Below are 13825 nucleotides of genomic sequence, written 5' to 3' on the forward strand. Positions count from 1 at the left end.
AAGGACGACCTAGGTATTTGAGTATAAAAATATATCAATAAAAAACACTAAAAACTTTTGGGAACTGTTTGTGTTATTGTTTGCTAGCGTCACATGAGAAACCTTCAGGGAGTGAATTGACGTCTGATTTCAACGCAAAACACAATCTTTTTCTACACTTAAATACGTTTTTTAGTGCCTAAAAATATCGGAAACTAGAAACATTTCACGAAAAACGGGTTTAAAATCGCAAACCTCTACTTTCTAAACCGCGACCGACGTTTTCTGGTTTAGATATGAGTTTGCATTTACTGCTACATTAGCTAGGGATGCCAATGTGTGAAGCGTGGAAACACTACGCACTTCCTGTCTTCTAAATGGTAACGGCCTTTTTTAAAGGCGTAGTGAATGTCGTGTGGATTGATGAAAAGCAATATTACTATAATTTGTATAATTTATCTATATTTCCTTTTGCTTACGTGTGATATTTACACAGCCAAAAGACATACAGTAGTTAGTTTCACAAAAAATGTTTTTGGTTAGTGCGTTCACAAACAGTAGTTATTGTTAGCTTCTCTGTGTTGCTCGTGAGAGTTTGTTGCTGAGATAAAAACTGGTCCTAAACAAAGAAACATGCCATTTTAGTGGCCGGATGTTTGGAGATACTGTACGTGACTTGTAAAGAATGGCTCCAATATTTTCTTTGGTGACTATGGGGGGAAAAATTGCTCATAATCTGTGTTTACGTTCACATCTCCCATTGGAATCAATACATTGCCGCTAGTTTTCTAAAGAAGCGTGGCGGTGGCAGAGCTGTGTGACACAGATACAGGAAATCACTCTGGCAGGAACCATTGACCATAGACAGTTAAGGAAATGGACCAACAGATGGCGTTGTTCTGGACTGAGACCAGGGAAGGAAAATAGAAGCACTTTGGCTGACCGTTATTGCGCAACCTCCAACTGAGCTTGAAGACGAAGATGTGACGTGAGCAACGTGTCTGAAAGTTGCAAGTCTTCTGGTAGCTGTGCAAGAGAAATGTCAATCATTCCCAATCAGCTGAGATAAAGAGGTAGGTATATGTTAGGAGATAACATATCCAAAGGCTAATTATTGCTAAGTAACATGCTAGTTAACGTTATGAATTAAACCTAAACAGGTAATGGAAGTCCAAACTGTCTGCGAGCTTACCCTGTACTATACGGTGATTCCTCTACTGTGCGACAGTAAGTTGCGTGGTTATGACACAATTAGTGCTGTAATCTCCCAATCGACTAGTCGATCTATTGGTTGATACGTTCTGGCTCGAACTAAATTCTGATTGGTCGATTTTTTGTTGTGTTAATTTAGGCAGTTGGAAGCATAGACAGTTATAGACATACCACTACAGTATGGGTGGAAAGCACTAATTGCTAATGGGGGTGTTTTCAGAGCATCCCTGTTTCACAGGTAACAGTCCTCCCTTGTTTTCCCACTGGTGACAGATTGAAGAAAGAACTAGAAAGCCTTCTTCTTTTAGTGGTTTGCTGAATATTTATTTAATTGTGAGTGTTTAATTAACAGTCAGTCCTCCTCTACCATGTTGAAGACATCACCAGTGTGGCAGCATTTTACAAAAATAGATAACGGAAAAAAGTTGAATGCAAAGTTTGCAAGTAACAGTTTGCATATCGCAGCTCAACTTCAAACATGGCATATCACTTAAAAACGGTAAGCTAACCTGTCTGCGTTAGGTTGCCCTGTCTGTTTTGAGTAGATTATACGAACATATCAGAATTGGCAAATTTCATAGTCTAATAATCGTTTTATAACTACCGGCGCACCCACCCGCAACTACGTTAGCGTTCCCCAGACACACCCAGACCACGCTGGATGTTAAGCCTCTACCATCCAAACGCAAAAATAATATCACGGAAGGAATTCTTGACTTTATTGCTCAGGATATGAGGCCCATTGCTGTTGTGGAGGGCTGAGGTTTTAAGAACTTGTTAATGTACAGCGGCAGCACGGAACACCATCACGCAAAATGTGAGGGACTGAAAGAGAAAGTTTCAGAGTTGATACAACACAGAGAGCTTGACCACAGATAAGTTTAAATATACAGTATATATTAAAGTGGACGTGCCTTTTGTGTTTAAGAATAAAAGCTTTAAATTAATAGTGTATTCGTGTCTGAGCCGTGAAGCCGACCTCCGATGTTCAGCCGCTCCGTGCGAGGACATGAACAGAGCGCCGTGTGGCTTTCCAGTGCAAAATAGTTAGGTCAAAAACGATTTAATATCCTGCAAATAGCCTACAAGCACAAGCACTGCAGGACAGTACAGTTAATTAGTCTTGCATTTTTTCCGCAACCCCCCCCCGTTGATTTTTAGTCGAAGTTTTCACAACTTCAGTCAACCAAGATTTTCTTTGAATGAGTACAGCCCTAGACACAATCGTTAGCCTATTTTTATAAAAACGTCTGCTACGGAGCCCTAACGTGAACTACAACGTAATGGAGCCTTTTTATGCATTGTCGTGTTCCTTTAGAAATAAACAATGAACAAATAGAGTGCGTGTCTGTTTGTGTGTCTGTTTGTGTGTTGTGTGTTCTGTTTTGTTTGTTTTGTCTCCCTCCCTCCTGCTTTTCCTCTCTGTGATTTTGTGGCCCTGTGACGCATTCCAATGTCCAAGTTTGTTGTTTGTAAATGTTTGTGAATGTTATGTTTACTTTTTTTTTTCAAAAAAAAAAAAAAAAGATCACAAAAAAAATTGACGAATAGAGTCTTGAAACACTTCAGATGTAAAGTTATTTGCTGTCAAAGTAGCACCAAAATGAATGGCAGTCAATGGGATGCTAACGGCGGGTGATGGCTTCGTAGCATTAAAATGGCGCCATGGGAGCTACGCTCAGAGAGGACAGGCTTACCCCCTTGGGAACAATTGCCCCATATTGTCAAATGGTTCTTTTCTGAAATGTAATTGGTTGCTATGGTTTCGACAGGCAGATTCTCTGAGCAGCCTAGAGTCAGCTAGCTAGCCTGCTATTCAGCCAATGTGACGTTACCGCCACAACAATGGCTGAACAGATATTTATCCAGCAAAGCTAACAGACCATTTGCTTTTTTTTGAGTGTGTTGTTGTTTCTTAATTCAAAGAAAACAAAAACTCCCGCACTCACACATATGGAATCTTCTTATTTAATTAGCAAACATGAACACTAATGGCAACTTCTAGCTGAAACGCGTTTGATAAATAAGACTTATCTGAGATTGCCAGGGTATTTGTTTTCTTTCTTTTGTCACTGCCATGCACCTGATACGCTGTGCGGGCTACTGGAATATCTTTCCTAATTCAACAATGCTTGAGTGGGTATTTTCAATTTTAGATTTCATTTTACAGCTACGCATGGCGGTAACAAATGCAAAAGGGATATGTTATAATTGTAATTTCTGTCTACACTGTAAAACCGGGAGGTACGGCGCATTACATGTTGCAGGCACAGAGGCAAAGCGCGGCGTAGGTGTACTGCATCGTTACTTCTGGCTTCCTTTCTGCCTTAAAAGGTCAGCGGCATGGCCGGGTTAGCTCAGTTGGTAGGGCAGGCTTCCATATGTAGAGGTTTTCTCCTTGATGCAACAGTCGTGTGTTCAACTCCAGCCTGCAGGTCATTTCTTTGTCTGTCCTGTAAAAATAAAGGCCAACAAATTTCCTATCTAAAAATAAAAATAAACAAAGGTCAGCGGCAACAAGTTTGAAATCATTTTAATCATCACCTTTGTTTGTCTAGGTTTGTCCTTTTTTCTATTTTTTTTTTTTTCTGGGAAAAGATGGCCCACGCACCGGCCACCAAAATACAATGTCTGCCTACACCACTGGGTGGCTGTAGTCTTTGAGGTGTGTTCAAGAGCAACGTCACAGGCGACGTGAGGCGAAGGAACAGTCAGCCTTTGTCGTGAGTGTGTTGATGTCGGTTTGGTGTGTCTGGGTCTTTATATTCCAGGGGGTCCATGTTGTAATCTTTCAGTTTATGACTTCTCACTTCATCTGTAGTCATTCAATCATTTATTGATTGGTCACATGCACGAGTGATTTGCATTAGCATATGCTGTTTTACTGTATCAAAAACAAATAGAAGTTCTGTCTAAAAAAGCTTTGTGCTAAACCATTTATTTTGTTTCCCATGATACCGATGAAAGGGGTGTCCCACAGAAATCACAACCATAATAGTTCTTCAGTTGGACCACTTCCACGCTTCGTGAACTATTCTGTTATGGCTGGTTCCAGTTGTTCAGTGAGACAAGTTGACAACCTGTTGCTTTTTACAAGGAAGCTGCTTGTGTAATTTCTGTAAAGGACACTGATTTTTGTTGTTTACTTTGTTTGTATCAGAGTGACGTGTAAACGAATTTGCCTTGAATTTGACGAACAGATGGGTTTTTCCGAGGAACAATAATTTAAATTGGAGTGGTGATCTTGATCTGGGATTTCCAGCTCTAGATGATAACGGTTTTATTAATGCAACCAATAGGGATAGAAACTTGATTAAAAGCATCCAATTTCAAAGCAGATATTTTGAAAGAAAAAAAGCTTAAATACAAAAGATATGTTGCTGTTGTGTATCTCAGTAATTTTAGGAATATTGGCTGATGTGCCCTATGCTTTTAAATGTGTCAACCGGTAAAAAACTGAAACAAATGTTATTCCTTGGTTTAGTTTTAAGAGCTAATTCTCTAGACTACAGTAAAATCAGCCTGGAAACATGAGAGGTCATCCTATACCGAGGTATTGACAAGTAATTTATTCCAAGCTGTAACATACCAAAGTTGTTATGGCATCACTGATTTTTAAATTAGAATGCTTTATTGAGTTTCCGTGGCAGGCTATTGATAGTGAAGGATGTGCAGAGGGAGTGTTAATTACCCCATCATTTTGACACCATTAAAGAAGCTTGTAATAAGTTTGGTGTGACATGCACATGTTAATGTATTTTAAGGGGATTGCTAGTTGTCTTGCCTTTATTTCAAAGGCATGAAGCAAAACGGAATTTCTTATATAATTTTTATGTTTTGTGTTTAGATATTTACTCCAAAACATATTAACTAAAAATCATTTTTGCCGGTAGACATTATCATAAATCATGAAGTTGTAGCAAACTCCCCACAATGACACATTTCAAGCGCTCTGATTTGGTTCTGGGGGTGATTGACAGTGCTCCATGGCTCTTTCAACCAATGACGGACGGTCGAGGGCGGGAACTTGTGTACTGTAATCAATCCTCTGATCAGCCCGTGAGCGTCTGCGTGTGTTTGTGTACTGTTGTAGCTGTCCAGTGTGTTCGCTCTCACTGAGTGTGAACCGCAGAGGTAACCCGCAGGGTGTTTCCTCCATTAAAAGTGCGACAAGAGGGAAGAAGACGGACATGGGCGAAAGGTTTGTGGTAGTCCCCGTTGACGGAGGAGTTGGGGTCGCCAGGGAGGGGGAGCACTTGGACGCGGTAGTCGCGGACCCGGCACCAGACACCGGCGGCGGCAGCAGCAGCAGCGGCGGTGGAACAGTGGGAGAAAAAGAGGCGGGGGAGGACAGCGTGTTCGAGCCGCAGGACCCCAACGCTGTGGTGCCTATCTTAGAGTACAACAGGGAGCCCAACAAGTACGGTAAGTAAGACAGCTAGCCGTTACAAACTCCGTGTTCCACTTCTTATCTCATGTGTCTAACAGAGGATTAACTTTAGCCGTCACATTTCACTTGTTGTCTCGCTGTCGGTCCTCCCGTTTATGTAGGCTAATGAAGCCGGGGGGCGTCAGTAGGCTACCCGAAACACCGAAGCTGTGGCAAAAAAAAAAGATAACGTTACACCTAGCATTAATGGAGCCACAACACGTTTTGAACGCTGCTTAAATCAGTATTTGGTTAGGTTATTGTGAAAATGTCGTTTGTCACCGAACGGTCCACTGAGAAGATAACCGACTCAGCTCAAATGTTGCTTCGCCTTAAAGAGCAGCCTGTGTTGTCCATTTCCTTTCTGCTAAACGACAGTTTCTTCTTTTTATCAGAAGCGTGAGTAGAGGTGACAAGAGCACTTGTTATAGGCTACTTTTTTTCTTTTTTAAATGTAGATAAACAATTTGAGTGTTAAAAATTGAACACAAAACAAACTTAAGGTAGGCTTAAAAGTTAGTTGTGCCTGTGGATATTTTGTGTGTTCATGAATGAGTTACGTAGTTATAAGAAATCTTTGAAATGTATAAATACTAAACGAGCAGTGGATGTGTTACAGATCATACAGCCAAGTATTCGAGACCTCTATTTATTTATTTATTTATTTATTTTAATCGAGTTCTATAATTCAGTTGTCTCTTTGTTATAGTGGGATACTTGTCAGTATTTGGTAATCCATGTATTCATCTTTAAATGAAGATTGTAATGGGCTGGATTTGCTAAATAAAGGTTGGATTGAAAAAGGGAAAAAAAAGGTGTGCCTGTGGTACCTTGTCATTCTGTATGGTAGCCTATTATTAGCTCCCCATGGGTTTTTATTTCTAAAGAAAATTTTAACTTGACATATGACAAGATATTTCCGTTTCATCTTTTTTTTTTTTTTAGCATATTGAATGTGTCTTGTGCTCTGAACCATTATTTGGCTGCGGTCTTCAGTCTCAATTCTTGTTTGACCAGTTGCTCACAAACAAGGTGCTTCTATAGCAACATGTTGAGGGCTAGAAGGTGCTGGAATAATTGCCTGGCACACAAGCCAAGCAAGCATGCGGACTTCCAGTGTGCTGATGGCTGAGGGGGCGCACATCTGTTGTTGTGTAATGATTGTTGGTCGTCAACTGTTTAGTTAAATTGTACCGAGCCCCTGAAACTGGTCTCTTTTTAGAACATATAGAATAATCGTTTTATGATAATGTTTGCTTTGATGAACATGGGCCACTTCTTTACACTTCTATTTGGATTCACACTGGCCTTTAAATGTCACAATAATAATAATAATACATATTATAATACAAAGGAAGACAGTTATATCACAAAAAAAAAACTGCATGGAAAAATGAGAAAGATCTCTCTGGTGATTATGTTCTACTGCTGCTTATTAATGGCAGCAGAACAGGGTGTTGTATCAGGGTGTCTCACAAGATGCTGGGTGACTAACAAGTCTGTTTCTGGCCCAGCTGCAGTGATTGGGATTTAGAGTCCCGTAAGAGTACCAATGTTTTCCATTCCTTTTGTGAAGATTTGACATTAGGCTACACAAAATACAGATTTCTATTTTAATGCTTCTGTTTGTGTGACATGTAAAGTACCAGGGCTGGATGAATAATCAGACATTTATCAACATAAAAGTTCTGAAGCTGTCATCGACGTATTGTTCCCATGACAATCATTTTGATAGTTTATTCCTGTTGATAGGCCTACTTTCTTACGTGTGTAGTCACGTGACTTCTGCATGGAAAGCATAATGGAGGATAACTCAAACACAGAGTCAGCTGAGCAGCCGTTGTCTGGAAACATTTGGTTTTCAGAATCAATGATTTTAGACCAACGTGATTAATTATCGTTCATTTGTCATTATTGAGGTAAAATGTGCAATACATTTTAATTTGGATTTTAGGTCTATCATGCAGCCTTAAAAGCCTTAAATACAGGTCTCCATGACTTAGTGATTTCAGGATTAAGGAAATCATTTTGACACTGCTTGTATATGCAGTATATTATCCAGCATGGGCATAAACACTGCTGTATTCTTGACCTTATCTTAATTTAGCGTGTAGAAGTGTTTTAAATCACATCAATACTTCCAGCTAAGAGTAGAAGAATCATTTCCACATGATTTCCTCTTCTATGATACAAGGACAGGTTGGCCTATTCAGCTTTAATTCATGGATTGAATTTAATTCTAAATCAGATTAAGTTACTTAGAAGAAGATGGGTGTGCACGTGCCCCGCGCACTGGGAGCAGCTTGAGTCTGCACTGCTTGGGCTTGTTATGGCCTTTGCTCTGCATTTCTCTCAGCTACACAATGACAGAGAATATTGTTGTGAGCCATCATCAGCAAAAATTATGTTTCCACCCCCTCGTTTTGGTGCAAATTAAGTTATATTAAGTGAAAAATGCCTTATGGAAACAGTAAAATTTGATTGAATATTTGTACACTCATTATCAACGGATTTTCCCTTAATTGGTAAAGATCTTATGCGATAAACGCTGATGGAAAAGTTATTTGCCTAAAAAATGATGAATTGCGATTACGTTTGAGGTCTTCTTATGTTGGCAACCCGCGAGTTTTAGGCAATTTACGCTGTCTTTCCAGACGTGGTGGAGACAAGAGACCTTTTAAATTGAATTCACAAGCGAAATGTAACGGTTATTTTAGATTGCAAAAATCTAAGAAATGCCATAATTCGCTAAGAACTCACCAATGAAATGGCCTTGTCTTATTAGAGCTTGATATGTCCCTATCAGCTGGGACATAAGCACTGTTACAACTTGTCCAATATTGATCATGTGTTGGTAGACGGCGCAATCCATTTTATCTAGAAAAACTTTGTTTGCAAATGTCGGCTTGAGTAATGTGCGATTCAGTGCGAAAATGAATGGAAAAACCTTTTTAATTTCTCAAATCAATGCGACATACATATTTGATCGCCAAACACCATGTGACGTCATTACAAACACACAGGTTTTTATTCGCTTTAAAGCCGTTGGATGGAAACACACTTTCACCAGCTTTATTTGCATTATTATTTTTAGCGTACTATAGATGAGTCGATTGACCCGTGGATGGAAGAAAGCAACCATAATCCTCAGAGTACATGTTACATATCTGCTCTGTCGACACGAACTCAAGTAGGTGGAGGCACAATGAAAGACTGCGACTGTCATGGTTAGAATAATGGTGTCATGGTATCATTTGTGTTTGTTAATAGTTAGTTAATTAGGCTAAGTTAAGCTAATTCAACCCTGCTGGGAATTAGGCCCACCCTAGCCTAACTATACAGAAGCAGACGACACCTGATCCCTTTTAAACAATGATAATTAGCTCTTTTTGATATTTTTATCTTTGGGTTTTGGACTGTTGAAGCTATCACTGGGAAGTCGTGTTGGATATTTGACTACATTTTGACACTTAATAGACTGAACAAGGAAAAGTGAAATTGAAACCATCCTCTACTTGCACTTGAACCTGAACTTATTTTAACACATTTTAGTCCTGGTCAAACTGATAATTTTATAAAGATTTGGATGTTGGACAGTAAGTTTGAAACTCAACAGATGGTGGAGGCCAGGTGGAGGATTGTTTCAAGCTTGTCGTTTCTATAGGTGGACCAATGCCGATCTTTCGACATCAGGGTAGGGTTGTGTGGTTGTCATTGAGAGAGAGAGAGAGAGAGAGAGAGAGAGAGAGAGAGAGAGAGAGAGAGAGAGAGAGAGAGAGAGAGAGAGAGAGAGAGAGAGAGAGAGAGAGAGAGAGAGAGAGAGAGAGAGAGAGAGAGAGAGAGAGAGAGAGAGAGAGAGAGAGAGAGAGAGAGAAAACAACTTCCTTTTTCATTAGGGGAAGATAAAAATACAGCATGGCTAGCAGCTAAATATGTCTTCTCCTGCCACAATACAAGGCACAATGAATAAAGAATTTTAGATATTATCACTTTTATTTGTCCATGTTTTTTTATTGTTTCAAAGTACACTTTGAGGGATAGCAAGTCTTTGCACCGAGTGACCTGGTCTGGAAGAGAACAGGACTTCTGCACTCTGGCAGCATTTGGGGTTCCTCCCTAACGAGCAGGGAGAGGTGTTACAGGATCAGTGTTTGGTATTCACTGTCTGAACGCTGGAGGCACAAACCAACAGTTTGGTGACGCCGTCTGAGCCTAACGCTGTCATTTTAATTAGTCACAGTATTAATGTACACTGTGGTAAAATAGGGAGGAGGGTTTGGCGGCATCAAAATCTCTACATCAGGGTCAGCCGATGGCCAATATTTGGCCGATATGTACTTGTTTTTAAACCACTATTTGAAAGATAAAATGTAACACTAATAATTACTTAAGATACACAAAAAAATGTGTAACAAAATCATTTATTGAACACTTCACCAATCTACGCTGGTGTACTTAAATTAAAAAGGTATAATGTAAAAACCTAATCACAAAAAAATCTATGAAATTACAAAACGGTTAAGAAGAAAATAAGCTTAGTCAAATAAACTTTTCAGTGAAAAAAATCATAAAATAAATTAACAATTTTAACAATAGCAGTGGTGCACACAGTAGCAACCAGCAGCATTTCTTTGTTTTAGGGCTGAAGAAAATGTATGTAACACTTAACTCAATAAATCTTAGTGGTTCATCACTTCTGCCCTGAATAAATAACAAACAAAAAAAAATGTAAAAAATTAAAAAGAAAATTGGCTGATTCTGATTATTAAAAAAAAAAAAGCCAAATATTGATTAACTGGTCAACCTCTACTCTTGATGGGAAATGCTGGCATTAAAAGAAACCTGGACTGTATTATCACTGGATAATGAAAACTGGACCACTTAAGCATCTTATTGACTACTGATTGACCCTTTGTTTTGTGAGTTGTCCTGGATTTCAATTTCCTCAGTTCCTTCCTCTACTGCAGTCATTGTACTACAATCAGTACATGACTTATAGCAGAGGATGCCCATTGTTTTGGTGTAATCTAGTTAATGATAGGCTACTGAATGCGTCTGTTAAATTGAATTCCTGGTTGATGAAGTTGATAACCATAGCAGATAATGAGTGGAGTTAATGTTAAGATTAGATACTGGATGGTCAGCCAGTTGCCTTTACAGAGGCACCCCCTATTTTTAGCACCACAGAGCCACTTCTACGTCAAAATAGGCTGTTGGAAAACATTGTTCATCTGGCTCATGACAGAGTATTATCAAATGGTAGATTAGGTTAAAAGAAGCACCTAAAGGTTCCTGATGAAGCAGACTGAGTGATGCCAGTTATCTAAAACGTACAAAAAGTTTTCTTGACATTCGTAGGTCACTGATAAACAATCTCAGGTTTTCTTGAGTGAGTGTAGAGGTATCTTTTTTCCAACTGGACTAGGAAACTGTGTCACACTTGTCGTTGAGGTTACACAACAGGGAAGATGAAGTAACATATTGTAAAGAAGAAGTAGTGGTTCATGAAGAAATGTCAATTACAGAAAAGACAGCTGTGTGAATCATAGTGGCTTTTTGTTTCACTGGCTTGTCCTAAATGTGTAAATGTATTCTTGTTCCTTGTTCAGTCTGTGTGAAGCAGAGTCTTAGCAAGTGATGTAATGAATATATATATATATATATATATATATATATATATATATATATATATATATATATATATATATATATATATATATATATATATATATATATATATATATATATATATATATATATATATATAGTATGTTAAGAGTTGAAATCACATGAAGAGGTTTCAGGTAATAGCAGATGATGCACTCTGCTGCCTGCCTCAGATACGTAGGATGACTAAGATTACATTTGGATTTATGAGAGATTAAGCAGGCACTGAAATTTAAATGAGCTTCTACAGGGATAAGAGTCTCCAAAAGGTGTTGGATTTAAACTTCGAAAGAGCCAGACGGTCAGTCTATGGCTCTGGCAGTTCACACTCTGGCAAATGTTTGGGGTTGGGAAACGCTATTGATGCTTGTTGCAGAACAGTAGCACAGCAGACTTCATACTAATGCACGCCTCCTCTCCTCAGTGCTGTTATCATCGGATTTTCCTTATCTAGGACTGGGAAATTCAAGGAAAGTGATGCTTTATATGAATATTTGTGTGAATGAACACAGTGATGCAGCTGTTTTAGTTTTTTTGTCAATTTTGTGTATTGGATACCATTAAATTGCCATGCCTGACCCAGAAAGACTTGAACTGACCATTCCTGATTTTACTTATCGCTTATTAGTTTGCTTCTCATGTGCAGTACAACTCAACAGTGGAATTTTGTCTTCTGTTGCTATGGAGAAGCTTTGTCAAATGGAAATGACCTGCCGATGTCATCAGGGTTATTATGGCTCGGGCTTGGAGACCGCACATTTTAAATAGACAGCCTGCGTTACTAACTCGGGGTGTGGAATTTGAAAGATGTTTGACAGGCAAGAAGGGTCTTATGAAAAGGTGCTATTAACTGCATTATGGGAAATGTAGTTGCCAGAATTTCTGGAGCTTTAACCATATTAGGGAGTGCAAGTAAGAATGTCTGCTTTGATTTTAACTTTAAAAAATGTGTCTCTTGCAAGTCCCCCACCTTTATTGAATTTGAATTGCCAGAGTAGCACTAAAACATTGGGGATCATTGCTGGTAAGTTAATTTATTAAAATGTAAAACCTGTGACATCTGTTTAAAGGTCCTATGACATGGTGCTTTCTGGATATTTTTATATAGACCTTAGAGGTCCCCTAATACTGTATCTGAAGTCTCTTTTATATAGACCTTAGTGGTCCCCTAATACTGTATCTGACGTCTTTTTTATATAGACCTTAGTGGTCCCCTAATACTGTATCTTAAGTCTCTTTTATATAGACCTTAGTGGTCCCCCAATACTGTATCTGAAGTCTATTTTATATAGACCTTAGTGGTCCTCTAATACTGTATCTTAAGTCTCTTTTAAATAGACCTTAGTGGTCCCCTAATACTGTATCTGAAGTCTCTTTTATATAGACCTTAGTGGTCCCCTAATACTGTATCTGAAGTCTTTTATATAGACCTCAGTGGTCCCCTAATACTGTATCAGAAGTCTTTTTTATATAGACCTTAGTGGTCCCCTAATACTGTATCTGAAGTCTCTTTTATATAGACCTTAGTGGTCCCCTAATACTGTATCTGAAGTCTCTTTTATATAGACCTTAGTGGTCCCCTAATACTGTATCTGAAGTCTCTTTTATATAGACCTTAAAGGTCCTCTAATACTTTATCTGAAGTCTCTTTCCCCAAATTCTGCCTTAGTGCAGAATTACAGCCACTAGAGCCAGTTACCAATGAATTGTCCTGTTTTTCTTCTTCTCAAATGTTCTTTTTGTTTCTTCTTGTTTTTATATACTAAGTGTTACTATCCTATGTCTTTTTTTTACTGTAACCTGCCTATTGGACTGCAGATGGAAAGTAGCCCTCGGGCTACAATGTGGCACATGTACGTGTACTGTTGTGCTTGATCATCAATGTGCATTGTCCTGAATTAATAAAATAAATAAAAAAATTAAAAACGTTAGCACATAGTAGTATGGATTGAAAATGAAGAAAAAAGAGATTCCAGAAATTCGGCAGACAAGCAGGAAGACATTCCCAATCATCCTTGTCCTTATGTGAGAGATGTTTGAGACAGTAGGCGTCAAGAAGTCTCCTGGCCAACGTGCTGGGGAACTTCTTCATTAATGTGTATTTAGTAATTCACATTTTAGCCTTTAGTTTCTTTACAGAAGCCTTATTTGAACACACACACATATATGACTTTAAATGTTAAGTGGAAGATTAGAAGTAAAGAGTCACATTTGAATTAATTTCTTGCTAATGAGTCAGAATCTTATTGACCTGGAGTCCCAGTTTCTGTCATAATAATCATATCTGGGATGCTTTAGGCCTATTGGCAGACATCCGTTTAAAATGTAGGCAGGGGCATCCTGTATAAAGAGGCTTTTTTCCACTGAAGTTTTTCAGCGTGCTCTCTAGTAACATGTGGGGTCCAGGTAGCTTTGTATAAAAAGGGCTTGTCATTCACAAAGCTACAGTACTTTTACTTTTATACATTAAGTGAGTTTCCAAGCCTGTAATTTTTTACTTTCAATTGAATAAAGAAATTATACCAGTACTTCTACTTT

At 38.6% G+C, this 13825-nt stretch overlaps 1 protein-coding gene across 4 annotated transcripts in view; it reads left to right on the top strand.

Annotated features, from left to right (window-relative positions):
- The first annotated feature begins 5251 nt into the window (after window positions 1–5251).
- The window catches only part of slc12a7b (solute carrier family 12 member 7b), an 82493-nt gene continuing 73919 nt past the window's right edge, over window positions 5252–13825 (top strand). For 3 of the 4 annotated variants that reach the window (XM_034861888.1, XM_034861889.1, XM_034861892.1), the window contains exon 1: window positions 5252–5616. In XM_034861888.1, the coding sequence (XP_034717779.1) occupies window positions 5382–5616 (235 nt within the window). In that variant the 5' untranslated portion in view covers window positions 5252–5381. The remainder of the gene's footprint in view (window positions 5617–13825) is intronic. The other variant, XM_034861891.1, reaches the window with a different exon arrangement.

Source organism: Etheostoma cragini, chromosome 22 (genome assembly GCF_013103735.1).
Source record: "Etheostoma cragini isolate CJK2018 chromosome 22, CSU_Ecrag_1.0, whole genome shotgun sequence".
Lineage (NCBI taxonomy): Eukaryota > Metazoa > Chordata > Actinopteri > Perciformes > Percidae > Etheostoma > Etheostoma cragini.